The 17,628-nt window shown below is 45.5% G+C and overlaps 1 protein-coding gene across 2 annotated transcripts; it reads left to right on the plus strand.

Moving 5' to 3' along the window:
- Positions 1 to 1,294: 1,294 nt before the first annotated feature.
- Positions 1,295 to 10,401, plus strand: PRR13 (proline rich 13). 2 transcript variants are annotated; one of them, XM_035100595.2, is made up of 4 exons: positions 1,295 to 1,406; positions 3,900 to 3,946; positions 6,548 to 6,963; positions 8,680 to 10,401. In XM_035100595.2, the coding sequence occupies exons 2-4, from the start codon at positions 3,928 to 3,930 to the stop codon at positions 8,716 to 8,718; spliced, it is 474 nt and encodes a 157-aa protein (XP_034956486.1). In that variant the 5' UTR covers positions 1,295 to 1,406; positions 3,900 to 3,927; the 3' UTR covers positions 8,719 to 10,401. The 2 variants fall into 2 exon arrangements, with proteins under 2 accessions (XP_034956486.1, XP_034956495.1); XM_035100604.2 differs by having other exon boundaries at positions 1,333 to 1,396.
- The last annotated feature ends 7,227 nt before the right edge of the window (positions 10,402 to 17,628 follow it).

A 17,628-nucleotide genomic window follows, 5' to 3' on the forward strand; every position in this document is an offset into this window, starting at 1 on the left:
GTGAGAAGTGCTCCTTCAGCCGTTCCATTATTGTTTTGTAAGAGACGGTAGCGACATCTCTAGGTGCAAGGAGAGCCCGGGCGATTTCAAACGTCTCCTCTCCACAGACGCTGAAGAATGTCGCCCTCTTCATGGCATCGTTGGTGACTTCTTTCGCTTGCAGGAGGAAGTTGAAACGGGCGGCGTACCCTTCCCAGTCTCCTGATGCTGGTTTGAATGGCGAGAAGCTGCTGTCGGTTGCCATTCTGGGTTCCTTGGGTCCTGGGGCGGTTTTAAGGCAATAAGCCTAATTTACTTCTAGGGTAGTCATATATTTTCCCACCATTGTTCATCCCACACTTTTTCAGTGCATTCCTCCCATCACTTTTCAAACCGCAAACAACTCTGATCCCTTTTTTAATGGATTAGTTGTGCCATGTGCTAAGGCAAGTCATTGCTGATTTTGTTCTGTGAACTGCCATGAGACCTCCGGGTATAGGGCAGTATATAATTCAATAAATATTAAATAAATCCAATGTAATTGAGCAAACCAAAAGTGCCTGAATCCCTGGGGGTGGTGGGAGACAGTCAAGAGAGGTGCCCCGAGACAACCATTGCTGCCTTTTGAAAGTTTCAAACTGCTGCAGCATTTTTAAAGAACTCCACAACCCAGTTAATATGTATACTTCTACTCCGTAAGACAGAATGCTTTCATCTTCAAACTGTTTAGCCTAGTTGCATTGAGAGCTATCTTTGACTGCAACCATTACATAAAAATTAAAATTACAGGTAGGTAGCCGTGTTGGTCTGAGTCGAAACAAAATAAAATAATTCCTTCAGTAGCACCTTAAAGACCAACTAAGTTTTTATTTTGGTATGAGCTTTCGTGTGCATGCACACTTCGTCAGATAAGTAAAAATTAATAATTAAAATAATAATTAAAAATTATCTTCGTCAAAAATTAAAAAGTAAACGTTCTGATGAACGCATGCGAATATATTAACCAAGTGTATTCTGCATGCCAAAATTATTACAATTATTACAAATATGAAAAGAAACAGAATCTCAGCTTGAATGAAATATTCTTTTAAGGGATGTCCCTGGAAAATAGGGACACTTGGAGGGTCTGCAATAATCCCAGAACAAGGCTGGTCTCTTCCTTCCTTCCCTCCTTATCTGCAGCCCGCGCAGCCCAACAGTCATTGGTGGAAGGCGCCGCCTATCCCGCCTGCTTGAGCCGCAGCTTTTGATGGACACGCAGCCTCTCCTATGGGAAGTTGGCGGCGTCAGCCGAGAGCCAATGGGCTGGAGGGACATGCGAAACGGAGCTCAGCAGCCCAGGAAGGTTTCCAGGAAGTAGCCGCTGCTGCAGAACTTGGAAGGGAGTGAGGGCAGAAGGCGGAGAGAGGTTGCAAAGGTGAAGGAAGGTAGGTGGGTGGGACGGGGTCCTTGCAATCTGGTAGGATTTCTTGCAATTTTTTGCAATTTGTGGAAGGATTTCATATGTATGGATGTACGTATAAATGGGCTCTAAAAAGTTTAAAGGGAAAGGCAACTTTTAAGGGGTATTCTTGCTGGAGCCTTCGCTGCACAGCAGTTAATGTACGGTTGGAGCTATATCCCATCTTCAGCCTCCCATTTCTACTTTTACTATTGTTGTTGTTTCATTTGTTATTTGCTATTAGTTTGTTTATTTGAGGTGAACTCAAAGCGGCTTACAAAAACTAACATTATCATTAATAACAATTTCATTACTTGTACTCCGCCCATCTGACTGGGTTGCCCCAGCCACTCTGTGCGGCTTCCAGCATATATAAAAACACAATGAAACATTAAACATTAAAACCTTCCCTATACAGGGCTGCCTTCAGATGTCTTCTAAAGGTTGCATAGTTACTTATCCCCTTGGCATCTGACGTGAGGGCGTTCCACAGGGTGGGTGCCGCTACCGAGAAGGCCTTTTAAAAATAAGAGTTAAAAGCCTCCTAAAATGCTCATCAATAGCATATAAATAAAAGGGCAGATCACTTGTTTGCATGTAGCGTGGGAACGTTTTTCATTCACTTGCCTCAGCGGTGTTAAGGCTTGAGATATCTGGTGGGTTCGTGATCCAGGTGAGACTCGAATCAGGATCTTCTTGGACCACTTCGGAGACTCTTCGCTTTTAGTCAGTGCTGAAATTCTATATACTAATAGCAGACTCATCCTCTGAATTTGGGCTGTAGCCAAAATGGCACCATCTGTGGGGGAAATACCAAGATCTGCAGGAGTACAAGCATTTTAAAGGGGGAGGGAAACCATAAATGGGGATGTGGACACCCACAAACAACTCAATGAATGAGCATGCTCAGTAGGCATAGAACACATTGCTGACTTGATTGTTGGGGGAACGACGACTGGAAAACAGGTGGGGGGATGGAATAGAGCAGACACCCCCAAACTTCGGCCCTCCAGATGTTTTGGACTACAATTCCCATCACCCCTGACCACTGGTCCTGTTAGCTAGGGATCATGGGAGTTGTAGGCCCAAACATCTGGAGGGCCACAGTTTGGGGGTGCCTGGAATAGAGTATCCTGGAAAAAAAGAATAGCTAGCTGGTTGGTTGAAACCCTGAAGAGGACCACTCAACACTGCAACATTTGGTTGCTGTTCCCATTTATCTGTACAGGCTATGCAAATTATGTTGGGTGCCTTCTTGCTTAGTGTGACTGGACTCTAATGTTAGGCAGAGAAGATAGAGGGGGGGGGGGAAGAGAGATATTGATAAGTGAGAGGAAAGAAGAACCATTAAGGTGAAACTTGGGTGTTCAGGAGAGGGTGTGTTGAAGGGCAGTGGATCTTAATGGCCAGTGGAGATGACAGCAATGCTATCCCACTCATTTTTTGAAATAAAACAAACCCAAGTGTTGGGTTTTGCCCTCTCCCGTGGTGCAGGGCCCACCACTTAAAGGCATGCTCAGATACCCTATGAAAGGGAGCTAATAACAGTAACTTTGTAACATTGTTTGAATGCTTTAATCTCACTGATTATCTCACTGATTATAATCTCACTGATAATCTGACTGATGATAGACTGATGATGGACTGTTTAGTTTTGTAAAATAACCTTATTTATTATTATTAACTAATTCCATTTCTATACCACTTTATGTTTTTAAGGGGAAAAAACTCAAGAGAGGTTTAAAACACCAAATAAAACAATATGGAATAAAACATTACCAAAGAAAGTCAAATATAAAGCATACATTCAAAGCAACTTAATTAACAGGAAGCTAAAGTATTATCTTAAAAACTTCATATTTAAAATGTAGATAAACCTTGAGGGTTGCATGATGGAAAGATAGCCTGGAAATTATAAATGTGAAATGATATAATTGACCTATCTAGTTTTGAATCTTGAATTTTGTATGAGTAACACACTGATGATTTCTAAAATAACCTTATTTGGATACTTAAGATGCAGAGAAACCTAATTTCATACTGATTTTAAAGATGGAAAAATCAAATTAGAAAAAAAACGTGAGTTGGAAGGGAAAAATTAAATACACGGTATACTTTTCACTTGCCTTCCAGTAGTGTGGGGCCTTGCATGCTTTCAAACATACATAACTAGATCCATATTCATGACGGCTAGGGACTTATTATTTTAAAAAACAAGTTGTCAGAAACTTGAATTTCAGTCTGTGTACCGCATATTATTGTCCATGGATAATCATTGCCTTAAATTAAATTGTCTGTAGTAGAATCTGTGTAGCTCTGTCTGTGTAGCCTGTAGCGCTTGTCTTTTTGCAATTTGACCTTATGGTATGGACTTTGTTATGAGTAGAAATCTTTCCCGCCTACTTGATTTATGAGCTTGTTTATGCAGTAATTGATGGCATTTACGTAGTTTATGCTAACAATATCTTTCCCTACCCAGGTGACACATTCTTCCCTCCTAGAGAACCATGTGGGATCCCAATGCAGGTAAGTGGGAAGAAGGGTTGATGGGTTTATCCATCAATCTAGGGACCTCTCTAGGGAATATGCATAGGGATGGGCACAGAGGTGGCAACTATTACGTTGCATGTGAGCTCCCCTTGGGCAGGAGGGCATTTTTTGATAGGTGTTGGCTGCCTCTAGAAAGGGCCGTGAGTGCTTTCTACTGAGTCATGTGCTTGTATCGATGCAATTAAATAGCTGCCACACTATTTTTTTAAGGAAAGAGAGTGAGCTGACTTGGTAACTCCCAAGGCAACTCTCATGCCATTGTGCTGGTGTACCTGATCAGCATTAAAACTCACCTGCATGGCAAAGATCTTGCAAGTGCTCTGTGAAGGAAGCCCTGCCGAGAGGAAAAACAGCAGGCATTTTAAGACTAGTCACAATTGGCTTGGACCGGTCTTGCTCTCTGCAACAGAACTAGGTTGCCTCAAGCCAGGGACAGCCATTTGTTTGGCCTGACCTCACTGCATGTGGGTTGTCCTCAGCGATTCAGCAGAAGGCTCAGTTTGATACTGCTGGTTGTTACAAGCGATCTGTTGTTGCTTTCGAAAGACCCTGTGGCCTCCTTGGACATGGCCTCCTTGGACCTCCTGAATCCGAAGTTCCTTCTCCCGTTAGTGGAGACTTGCAAATCCGAAGGTTGGAAGTCCTTGGGTTGATTGAGGATGAAACTTGTGTAGCCAAAAGCGCAGGGGCTGCTCCTCTGGAGAACATGCAGAAATGTGGAAGGAAGAAGAAGGGCTTCTCCTTGCAAGCTTGATGGGTTGAGGTTGGGAGTGGAACATGTGTGGATGTGCCCAGTTGAGGGAGCTATAGCTCACTGGCAGAGCCCAGGCTTTGCAAACAGAAGATCCCGGGTTCCATCCCTCCTAATGGCACCTCCAGGTAGGGCTTGGAAAGACCCCTTCGTTTTGGAAAATTCTGAGCTGGATGGATCACTGCTCTGACTTGGTATAAGTCACGGTGCCAGACGTTACCCGGCAGACATCAAGCTTGTAAAGCTTTGTATAATCGGCAAATGTCCAATAGGTAAAGGGGCCCCTGACCATCAGGTCCAGTCGTGTCCAACTCTGGGGTTGCGGCGCTCATCTCGCTCTATAGGCCCAGGGAGCCAGCGTTTGTCCGCAGACAGTTTTTCCAGGTCATGTGGCCAGCATGACCAAGCTGCTTCTGGAGAACCAGAGCAGCGCACGGAAACGCCGTTTACCTTCCCGCCGGAGCGGTCCCTATTTATCTACTTGCATATTTGATGTGCTTTCGAACTGCTAGGTGGGCAGGAGCTGGGACCGAGCAACGGGAGCTCACCCCGTTGCAGGGATTCGAACCACCGACCTTCTGATCAGCAAGCCCTAGACTCTGTGGTTTAACCCACAGCGCCACCTGGGTCCCCAAATGTCCAATACTGATGTCCAACTCTGAATTCTGCTGAGCAATGTTTCCGGATAGCAACTACCGTCGCATGAGCACTGTTCCAGAGTATTTTTCATTATCATGTATATGAGAAAAAAGATTGGTTAATGAAGAAATTACACATCTTTCTACTTACGAGTGTTTGTTGAACTAATTGGCTGGTGAAGAACTGAACGAAACAGTACTTGCTATCTGGAAACACTGTTCAGCAGAGTTCAGAGTTGGACACCAGTATTGGACATTTGCCGATTATACAAAGCTTTACAAGCTTGATCTCTGCCGGGTAACGTCTGGCACCGTGACTTATTCAAGGACTTTCAGAGACTTCAGTTTGATAGTTTTGATGTTTTGCATTATTTCATGAAGTTTTCTATACTGTAATTGTTTCTGGCCTGTTGTAATGGCAAAGACGACACGACTCAAGGCAGGTTGAACTCAATGGGAAAGCGACCAAGAGCAGAGCTCGAGCGCTTCCTTTTATTGAAAGCTCAGGATGACAGTTAATCTTCTAGCCAATTACAGCAGTGCAGTCCCATACAAGGTGATGTTTCCTGTAACGTCACAACCAGTCACTCCCTAAGACATCCTCCATAGCCCATGTGTTGTTTTGCCATGCCCTCTGTCCATGCTCCAAGCACATGTCACTCTGTAAACACCCCTCCTCGTTCCCATTGTGTTGCCCTCCTTGGCTTGACCCATCTGGTTTGTCCTGATTCATCCAGTTCCGTCCAGATCCTCTTAGATCCTTCTAGCTCTGTTGTGACCTGTTGCCCTGCTGACCTGAGCCTCTGACCTGTCCTTCTTCACGTGTTTCCCATTCTGACATTAGCCGGTTTGCCGCGCTAATGCCCACACTCTCGAAGATCGGTGTGGCTTGCCAGCACCAGATCTCAGTCATTCCCACACATGCCAGCGCCATTTCCTCGTGTAATCCCCACATCGGCCATTGTGTTGCTTTCGATTTTGCTGAGTCATATTTTGCAACACGGGGGTTTGTTTGTTTACTGACTTGGTATAAGACAGTTTCCTATGTCTTAGAGATGGTGTCTTGCTCATGTTGCCTAGTATACATATAGACGGAATGGTAAGATGCTTCATGTTGCTGCGTGTTTCATTTAGCCTTGCAACTGATAAGACTTTCTTTTTTCTCTCTCTCTCCCTTTTTTGTTTTAGGCCAGCCAGGCACCTACCCAGGAGCTGCCTATCCTCCCAACCCTTCTTACCCGGCGGGCTTCAACCCTGCCCACCCCCCTCCTGTGAATCCTGCCTTCCCCCCAGGTCCAGTACCTGCTGGCTCATATCCTGGCCCCCCAGCAGGGATCCCCGGGCAACCTGCATACCCACCAGGCCATCCTATCCTGCCCCCATACCCTGGACACCAACCTGCTTACCCTGTCCCCCCTGGGGGACCTTACCCACCACCTGCCCCGGGTATGCCTGGAGGGATGGGGGTGAATCCTTTGCTGCCCGGGGCCGTTGCCGTGGGGACCTACGGGATGGATAAGAAGGCAGCAAAGAAGATGAAGAAGAAAATGAAGAAGGCACACAAGACGAACAAGCCACACAAGCACCACAAGATGCATGGAAAGGTGTGTGAAAGCGGAAGGGAGGGTTGGGGAAGAACAGGAAACTTGGACTTTCTTTACTTGTTGCTGTGCCTCAAGAAGCTAGCCAATCTGGTGCTCTTCAGATGTTGGCTGGACTGACATCATCCATGACCGTTGTCCATGCTAGATGGGGCTGGTGGGAGTTGGAATTCGGGACTGGGTGATATTTCGTCCAAAACTGGTTTGAGTTCCATATTGTGATATCAGCATCATAATTTTTGACCTTGCGATATGACCTGAATCGTTATGTATGTTAGGGCTGCGCAATATATTGTCCAAAACAAGTTTGAATTCCATATCATGGTATCAGCTGCATAATATTTGACCTGGTGATACATTGTGAATAGTGATTGTGTGTGTATTACAGGCATTGTGAGTATATCAGTATATTGTGATGTTTAGCTGGCAATATATCACAGTCAGGGCCGTCTCTAGGTCCGGGTCCGGTGGTGCGGGGAGCCAGGGCACCAGGGGCGCCGCTGCGCCCGCCCCAGGCGCGCCTCTCAGCTGTTCAGTGACTTCAGGCCGCTCTCCGGAGGCGCGCGGGCCCGGGGCCGCCTCCGCCGTGGGCAGGGGCGTCACAACAGGGGGAGGGCAGCTCCCCCTGGCGCAGGGCCAGCCCTACGGCCAGGCTGGGTTGCGCAGGGCTCCGGCCCTCCAGGCGGCAGCCGCGCTGTGCCCGCCCGCTGCGCTGGGAAACGGGGTGGGGTGGGGGTGCCGGAAGGATCCGTCGCACCATGGCGCCAGGTATGCTTAAGACGGCCCTGATCACAGTGTTGAAAACCAGGTATTGCCCAGCCCTACTAGGGGGCATTATGTTGAGGGAGGCTGCCATGGAGGTAGAGGAGAGAATGCCTGGTGGTCTGAGGTAAATGGTCACTGGGCCTTCAACCCTGAACTAGACAGGGTCTGTGGGGTTTGTAATTAGAATTATTTTGGGGTGTAGCTGTGAATTATTCTGGAGGAGGGTACATAGCGTGGTTGGGGAGAGGTACTCCTTTCTGCGGGGAAGAGCTCTGACTTCTGACAGCCCGGTCCTCAGTCAAACTATGGACATGTGTATTGGCCGTCTTCAGAAAGCAGCCATTGTGCCAGTTGGTGGGAAAAGGAGTCCCGAGAGAGAGAGAGAGAATGGGAGAAGAAGAAAATGGAACCGGAAAGGATGGAAAGGGTGGGGGAAAGCCTTCTGCAAAATGGAAATGGATCCCAAACAGAGGGATGGAAAGGGTGGGGAAAGCCCTCTGCAAGTAGTCAGTTTGGACCGCTTGTTAATTGGGGATGGGTCAGTGAAATGGACCAAGATGGACCAAGCAGCCGCAGTGAGGGAGAGAGAATAGTGGCACTAGGGGGGAGCACTATTCAACGCTGCAAGTTCCACCTACCGTTAACTCTGGCTTCTCCCACCGTGGGCTACAAACTCCAATTGTCTTTGTCCATGGCAAACGGCCCTTCGCAGTGGGGTGGGGTGGGGGGTTTCCCCTCCCCTGCAGTACATGTTCAGAGTCTGTCTTTTCCTTCAGCCAATCTGCGTGCATAGGAAACGGTAATTTTAGCCGATAATGGGGCATTAATATCCCCAATTGACATTTTCTTGAGCTGAGCTCTGGGATAGATTAAAGCCCTGATTAGATTTCGGTAGCAGTAACACTGAGTCAGAACTGAAGTCTCATGAGCCCCCCCCTCTTCTTCTGTTTGCAGCATTCCTCCTCCTCTTCCAGCAGCAGCGACTCCGACTGAGGCCTGTTCCTGCCTCCCAGACGTATCGTCTTCCCGCAAACGCTGATCCTTGCGCCACACTTCCTGCTTCCAACAAGCGCTGATCTACTTAACTGTCACCAGATAACAACGAGGGCTGCTTGCGGGTCACCCATTATTGGCAGGGTTTGGCCAAAGTTTATCCCAACGGCATGTGCAACCTCCTTCAAAGTCTGATGGGAACTCTGGTGTTGATGATATAAACAGGGTTGGTGAGATCAGCTAATGAGTCTTAAGAAAGTCCAAATGCGAGGCCACCAGTTGGCTTAAGTAAAGTTCATCTGAAAATTCGTTCCAGCCTTTGCTCTTCTGAAATGTAGGCTGTTCAAAATGGCAACCAATCAGGTTGTTTCTCGGCACCCCGGAGCTTTCTGATTGGCTTCCTCAGGCAGTTGGGGCCCAATTGAATGGATAAGATGTGCTTGAAGTGACAAAGAAGTGGGCCTTGATGGTGCTGTACTAGACCTTCCATCATCCCATGCTGGCTGGGACTGATGGGAATTGTAGTTGCAACAACATCTAGATAAGGGTTTTTCAAACTTGGGTCTCCAGCTGTTTTTGGACTACAATTCCCATCATCCCTGACCGCTGGTCCTGCTAGCTAGGGATGATGGTAGTTGCAGTCCAAAAACAGCTGGAGAACCAAGTTTGGGAAACCCTGATCTAGAGTGCCAAAGCATAGACACCCTTACTTTAGGCTGAGGTTGGACGGGAGGTGATGGATCCAAATTGGCCCGAGCACTTTCAAAAAATGGCTCCCGCTCCTCAATATGATCATATTTCCTGTGCTACCTGGGGAAATGGCAGATAGAAGCAAAGAGATTTGGAAAGTGTGTGTTGCTTATTTAATATAAGGTTGAATGATAGGTTTCTTAATATTGCAGATAAAATGATCAGGAATGATTATGCTCCATTGTGTGAACATTTCAGTAGCTTTATTATATTATTTCAGAGGCATGATTCATTTTTTTAATATAACTTGAGGATGAAAATCTTGTTAGGGGCATGTTTCAGAAAGCTTAAATACTTCAACATGGGGAAATAACACATCGATCGTTTGCGTCATGTTTAATTGTAATGCTATAACCATGGGCACAATTTTGGGTGGATTAAAGGGGGTGTCTGATCCAAGATGGCTGGAGTATCTTAATGAATTGCATAAAATCTAGGATCGCACACCCTCCCCTGTAATGATAGAATGCTCCAAGCCCGGCATCCCCAAACTGCGGCCCTCCAGATGTTTTTGCCTACAACTCCTATGATCCCTAGCTAAGAGGACCAGTGGTCAGTGATGATGGGAATTGTAGTCCAAAACATCTGGAGGGCCGAAGTTTGGGGATGCCTGCTCTAAGCCATTGCACTTGGAGGGAGCATGTTCTCTTTTTAACTCGCAATTGCTTTCCCCCCCTGCAGAAAGGGGCTACTTAGGGAACGACCAGATGTGCCTGGAGAATAAAAGTTGACCAACCAGTGAAAAAGTGCAAAGAGATTACAAGCAAAATGGCTTCACACAGCTATCCTTTAAAACTCTTCCTTGTTCTGACAATTGTTAGTGTTTTAGTATTTTGGTTTAATATGTTTTAAATACATATTAAAGGCCACCCTGGGATCTTTGCAGGAAGAACGGGTTACAAAAGTTCCAAATAAATAATTTTTTAAAAGGTTCTTTAATATCTTGGTGCATGTTTTGATAGTGCGAAGGAAAGCTTTGTGGAGTATAAACAGCAAGTTTAAGCGTGTTGGGGATTCTCCAGATTGTTCAACAAAGAATGGGGGAGCATCGCTCTGCAATATCCAGTGCACATTAGTAGATGATAATTGTCAACATGCTAATTACTGTGTATCGGGATGAATCATCTGCTTGCTTATTTCCTTTTTGACATTTTGCTATTATAATTCAGCATTTGAATAACGGCAGTTAGAAAAATGACTAGGCTAATCCTGGGCCTGATCCTGTGCTGGTGTAAAGCAGATACTGTTTTGTACATTGACACAATCTCCACACTCGGATCTTGCTGGCAAACAACAACATTTGTGGTTAAAAAGTACATTTGCCTTCCCCAAGTCAGTCTCTTAAAACTGGTCCAATAAATGCAAATGTCACCCTCTGGACTCGTTTGTGGAGCCAAAATGGGAAGCGCATAATTATTTGTTTAGATTTCGATCCCGCCTTATATCCAAAGGTCCAGCAGGAGGAAGGCTAGAATATTTCAACATGAAGGTTGAAATACCCTTTCCCTTCCTAAAATGAGGCTTGTAAAGAGTCAATTTGCCTAATCACCTGTGGGGAGTTAGACTTGTCTCGAGGTCACCTGGCAAGTTTATTCAGCTTTTGTTAAGGGAGACATTTGTTCTCTCTACCCACCCCCCTGCTTTTAGGTTCACAGATATGTGTAGGTAAGCAGGCTAATAAGCATTTTTATTTGGGGATAGTATCCTGGCATGGATGTACAATCTCCATATATATATATGGCTGGCTGCCAAGCTTCGCCTCTTCGCTGCAGACAGCTGTCCTCTTTCCCCAGCCCAGCCCAGCGGCCCACCAGCTCAAAAACCTGCTCCCCCGTGACTTGTGTTGTTTAGAAAGACGGGTCATTGACTTGAGGCTGTCGTAAGATGGACTCTCTTGGATGGATAATTCCCAATTTTTTGAACCGTTCTCCCTAGAGCGGCTTAAATTTTTAAGTCACATTAAGGGACTGATGACAGGATGAGCTGCATATATATATATATATATATATATATATATATATATATATATACCTTTAAATAGCAGGATGAAAATAGAAAAGCATGCTGAGAGGCTCTTCTGCTACCACACCCAAGTGACTAAAGCAGGCCTCCTCAGTTTGAGACCCCTAGCAACAGAAAACTCCTGCTTGAGATTCAGACCCATTTTATTTGTTTGTTAACAAATTTATAATCTGTACTTCTATTAAAAAAATAGCAAGGTGCTCATATAAGCTGTGCAGTACAACATACAAGGCTATTTCAAAACAACAACCCTAAGAACATCAATAATGATTGGTTTGAAATTAATTAGAAAATCATCATAATTATTATCAGGTATTACAATTTATGACCCAGGTGGCGCTGTGGGTTAAACCACTGAGCCTAGGGCTTGCTGATCAGAAGGTCGGCAGGTTTGAATCCCTGTGACGGGGTGAGCTCCCGTTGCTTGGTCCCAGCTCCTGCCAACCTAGCAGTTCGAAAGCACGTCAAAATGCAAGTAGATAAATAGGAACCGCTACAGCGGGAAGGTAAACGGCGTTTCCATGTGCTGCTCTGGTTCGCCAGAAGCGGCTTTGTCATGCTGGCCACATGACCTGGAAGCTATACGCCGGCTCCCTCGGCCAATAATGCGAGATGAGTGCGCAACCCCAGAGTCGGTCACGACTGGACCTAATGGTCAGGGGTCCCTTTACCTTTACCTATTCAATTTATATACCCCCCGCCCTTTCTCAAAAGATGCCAGTGCGTTGCACAACATTAAAAACGCATTACAGAACATCAATAATAAAAATGATACTGACAGGAAGACAGATACTAAAATAATAACACACCTCTGTCCCACACTTTCAGAGGCCACAGATGATTTAACGGCCATAGGCCTGGGGAAAGAGGAATGTTTTTGCCTGGTGCCTAAAAAGACATGTAACAATGGCACCAGGCGAGCTTCTCTGGGGAGAGCATGCTGTAAAGGCATGCAAGACAGGGATGGTTTCTGCTAAAGGTAAAAGGTAAAGGACCCCTGGACGGTTAAGTCCAGTCAACGGCAACTATGGGGTTGCGGTGCTCATCTTGCTTTCAGGCCGAGGGAGCCGGCGTTTGTCCACAGACAGTTTTCCAGGTCATGTGGCCAGCAGGACTAAACAGCTACTGGTGCACAGAGGACTGTGACTGTTTCGAACCGCCAACCTTCCGATCAACAAGTCCAAGAGGCTCCGTGGTTTAGACCACAGCGCCACCCACGTCTTCAACTCTTAGGGAGTTCCATACTGCAGGGTCTGCGTCACTCAAGTCACGATCCCTAGTGACGGCCAAGTGACCCTCGGGGCGTGTGGGGAACCCCACATCCCCTGCTCTGCTCTGCTGGCTCATCAGCAGAATAAAATGTTGCTAGCCCCCTGTTCCTGTGAGCACCTTGGCTAATGGAGGCTTCTGAACCAGACAGTGGGGCAGCCCCACAAAAAGCCCGTTACAGCAATCAAGCCTTGAGGTTACTAAGGCACGAGCCACTGTGCTGTTTTAAAGGTGCATTCTATATTTGACCTCCTTCAATTATGTTTTATTTTGACATCTTTTAAGACAGTATTTTAAGTTTCCTGTTAGTTACGGTGCTTTGAATGTATACAGTGGTACCTTGGTTTTCGATTGTCTCAGAAACCAAACGCTTTGGGTTTCAAACACCCGGGTTTCGAAAACCCGGAAGGAAATGCTTCCGTTTTCGAATGCACCTCGGAAGTTGAACGGCTTCTGCTGCATTTCTTTCAATTTTCTCCATTTATTTAAGACTGCCCTTTGCGTCTCGGTTCTTGAATGTTTCAGAAGTCGAACGGTCTTCCGGAACAGATTACGTTTGACAACCGAGGTACCACTGTATTCTATATTCCATAGCCATCGTTGTTAGCAGCTATTGGCAAAACTGTATCAGGAATTTTCTATTAAAGCAGGGGTGAGGAACCTCAGGCCTAAGGGGTCAAAGGCAGCCCCCACCGGCTTCTGTCTGACCCTTGATCCCTCCCTCACCGACGCTGCTCCATTCCAGGTGTTTTTGCCTGGCTGGAATGTGTACTTGAACTCTCTGATAATGCCTCTCATTAGAATAATAGAATCATAAAGTTGGAAGAGACCACAAGGGCCATCCAGTCCAACCCCTGCCAAGCAGGAAACACCATCAAAGCATTCCTGACATATGGCCTTCAAGCCTCCACTTAAAGACCTCCAAAGAAGGAGACTCCACCACACTCCTTGGCAGCAAGTTCCACTGTTGAACAGCTCTTACTGTCAGGAAGTTCTTCCTAATGTTTAGGTGGAATCTTCTTTCTTGTACAGTAGTTTGAATCCATTGTTCTGTGTCCGCTTCTCTGGAGGACTCATTGTCTTGATGGAGGATGCAGGGGGGGGGCACAGTGTGTATATAGACAAAGGCTCACTTTAAAAAATGTAAAATCTGCTTTAATTGTCCCTGCTGACCAATGAATGGCATGTGGTCCTCTGAAGACAGCCTGGAAGGGAATGCAACCTTTGCAGTGGAAAAAAGGCTCCCCACCCACCTTTTGAAAACCATCCAAGATAGAAGCAGAGCCCACCTGCAAGGCATTGTAATCTGCCAGCCAGGTGTTGCAAATGAAGGCAAGGTGGGGGGTGTTCTCTAGCCGGCTTGATTGTGCATCTCTGTCTGGAAACTGCGAGATCTTGCTGGCGACAATCCTGGGTGTTTAGGAAGCTGGTGGGATGGGAGTTTGTTTTCAAGTGCTCTGAAAAGAACTGCCCCTTCTTTTTCTCCCACCCTCCACCCAGAATGTTAAAAAAGGGAAGCTGAGTCAATTGAACTATCTTTTCACACAACAGGGAAGACTGGAATCGATTTGGCTACAGCTATGCATAAGACTATGGACCCAGGTGGCGCTGTGGGCTAAACCACTGAGCCTAGGGCTTGCTGATCAGAAGGTTGGCGGTTCGAATCCCTGTGACGGGGTGAGCTCCCGTTGCTTGGTCCCAGCTCCTGCCAACCTAGCAGTTCGAAAACACATCAAAATGCAAGTAGATAAATAGGAACCGCTACAGCGGGAAGGTAAACGGTGTTTCCATGTGCTGCTCTGGTTTGCCAGAAGCGGCTTTGTCATGCTGGCCACATGACCTGGAAGCTATACGATGGCTCCCTCGGCCAATAATGCGAGATGAGCGTGCAACCCCAGAGTCGGTCACGACTGGACCTAATGGTCAGGGGTCCCTTTACCTTTTTATGCATAAGACTGGGTTCTACGAGCCCTGTTTAAAATAAAACCACATTATCTTTGCACATACCGTTTTTAACCAATTTAATCTTTATTGACAGTTGTGCCCTTGTTGTGGTATTCACACTCCACAGAGGTCCATCAGGTTCATACTATTGCTTTTCAGAAAGATGGAGATGCACTGATTTGGACAAGCTCTTGCCAAACAGGGTTGCTTCCAGACTCTCACTATTTTCAGTTGGGGTTCAGCCACATACAGTACTGGAAATGTCAGGTTACGCAATTACAGTTGATAAGGCAGTCTTGTGAAACAAACCCACTCCTCAAAAGATTGGACTTTTTGCGATAGGTAAAGTTCTGCGGAAAATGTACTGGAATGGACTTGCAAAATAACCTCACCTCCCTGAGTGCATGCTCATTAAATAAGCCAACGTTGGCTAATCTCCCTGCAAACAAATCAGAATGAATACATGCTGCTAAGGAGGGACTGATTTGAGTTTATCTCTTAGGTTTCTTACACATTATTCATTTAAAGCAGATTAAAAGTACATTTCCCCCCCCCTCAAATTTTTTTTTAGGGGTACCTGGAAATTGCAACTCTGTGAGAGGTGAACTAGTGCCCAGGATTCTTTGAGCTTTGAAACTGCTTTAAAAGTAAAAGCAAGTGCACAACCATAGTTTTCTTTTTTTAACTGCACTTGTTGCAATTTTATTATTTAGATCCCTTTGTCTCTCAAGTGTCAACTTAAAATAATTTTCTCCATATGCAGACATAGTAAGGGCTTGTTTGCATGCACATTATGAAACATGGACTTCTTTCTCCTCCTAGCCGTTTTTAATGGATAATTTTCATATCCTTGTCATAAAAACAGGTACAGCCTTTCTTTAGCAACAAGGGCACAGAGCAGAGCCAGGATTTACCTCTGTATCCTTGAATAGCTGAATGTTCCTGTGAGATTGAGAATAAATTAGCAAATTGAAATAGCACCGACATTGTGCGAGAGTGAGAGTTAACACCTGTTAAAATAAAGAGGGCTGTTCACACTCCGATCTCAGTTTTATGTCACTGTTAGTTTCCTTCATGGATTTCTACACATTCACCCCCGGGTTTGCACAACTAAGCAAACTGGGGACTTTCAAGGATGCAGTGTTCACACAGGGAAACGAATGTATACCAGCAAGAGTACAGATCACATGGATGTCTATTTTGCTGCAATTTCACACAAAGGTCTTCAGCACAATCAAACACAGAGGCTTTTTTCAGTCCCCCCCTCCAAAAAAAAGAAAGAACCACTGAGGTGCTTGCCACAAAAAGCACCTTAAAGACTAACAGACAGTAGCTTTTGTGGATCAGAGCCCACTTCCATCAGTACTTTGTTACTGAACCCTTTATTATGAGCCAAAGGGAGTGTTTGTTCCATTGTATGGACAAATTATCTTTTTCTTAGGGCTAATTCAGATTCTGTTTTGCCTCTTTGCAATGTCCCTTAGGGTTTTTTTATTTAAAAAAGAGTATTTTCTTCATCACTGAATAATCATTGCTGCCCTTCATAAATATGGGATTTGGGGACAGTGTTTCTGCGTCAAACTGATTCATATAAAACTGTAGCCAACTAACATTTACTTAGACTTGACCTATTGAAATTAGTGAATCTAAAATCGTCATGTCCATTAATTCCACTGGGTCTATTGTGAGTGTGATAATGCTGGATACAACCAAATATTCTTTAATTGCTTAGTTTTATTTTATTTTTTTACACTTGCCTGAGGTGATGTACTTACTGAATGGAAACACAACAAAATAATTATGTCGCTCTTCCTAAAACATTAAAATGCTATAAGAAGTGGGGGTGGGGAGCCATCTAAGATGCAGCAGCTTCAATTCTCTTCAAAATTTGCATGGAATAGTCAACTATGTTAGCTGGCCTTCCTGGGGCATCATGACTGAAAAAAATCCTTCAAAGTTTAAAGCTCTCTAGCTGTAATGATCTCAATTACCGGTCAAAGGGGCTGATGGCTAGAGATGGCTCAAGCCCATCCATATTTTTGTGTAAAATTGAATACAGTACCATCTGTGTACTAAACCAGCAGAACAAGGCTACAATACCAGGTATTTTGGGAATGGCTGTCAAGTCTGTCATGAAGACCATGACTTGGATTATGTTTCCAAATGCCAGGATTCTGCCCAAACTCATTTGTCACTGAGTAATCCCATTCAAAGCACACTGTGGGGCTGTGGGTGGAATTCCAAGATGAGTTTTAGAGAACGTGGCTTCTCCTCCTAAAATGTGATGATTGGTAGCCAACTCTTGCAGCCTGCTCCCCAAAAGGCAGAGCTCTCTCCTCCTGGAGATTAGCCAGAGCCTAAGCATGTTTCAGGAGCACTGCAAGACCCATTTATTGAAGAGCTGCTTTTAAGGGCTGGCAGTGGTAGAGTTTTACTGTATCGTTTTATTCGGATGCTTCTTTATGTTGTTTAGATCACATTGCCAATCTCAAACCTTTTGAGTAAGCCAGGCTACATCTACACACACACAGTTCAGATACATCGCATGTGTAAAAGTCAGTGGTAAAACTTGTGTGCTTTGGCTAGAGACACCATCATGGTGATGGGTGTGGAATATATGTCACAAGGGGATGCGAGTCGGTGGGGTCCCAGGTTTCCCCCTCACAAAGGCGTCCCTAAGCACATGTCCTAACGGAAGCAAATGCACTGACGGGCGCCCTGGAGAACAGGGTCGGGGGCGAGGGACTCTTCAGCCCCCGCTCAGATTCCGTCCCAGCTCTTTTTGTCAGTTTACTTTGTCCTATAAAACTTAACAGGATCTACTCTGAGCCGCTTCTACTGCTTCCACCTCCTCCTGGTTCCCCTCTCTCAATTATGCTACAGTGCTGCAGGGATGTTGGGAACAGCCTTTGTATCTACATATGC

Source organism: Zootoca vivipara, chromosome 2, assembly GCF_963506605.1.
Source record: "Zootoca vivipara chromosome 2, rZooViv1.1, whole genome shotgun sequence".
Lineage (NCBI taxonomy): Eukaryota > Metazoa > Chordata > Lepidosauria > Squamata > Lacertidae > Zootoca > Zootoca vivipara.

Coding starts and splice junctions, on each gene's coding strand:
- PRR13 (XM_035100595.2), top strand. Junction 6,964..8,679: donor ACCACAAGATGCATGGAAAG/GTGTGTGAAAGC, acceptor TTCTGTTTGCAG/CATTCCTCCTCCTCTTCCAG.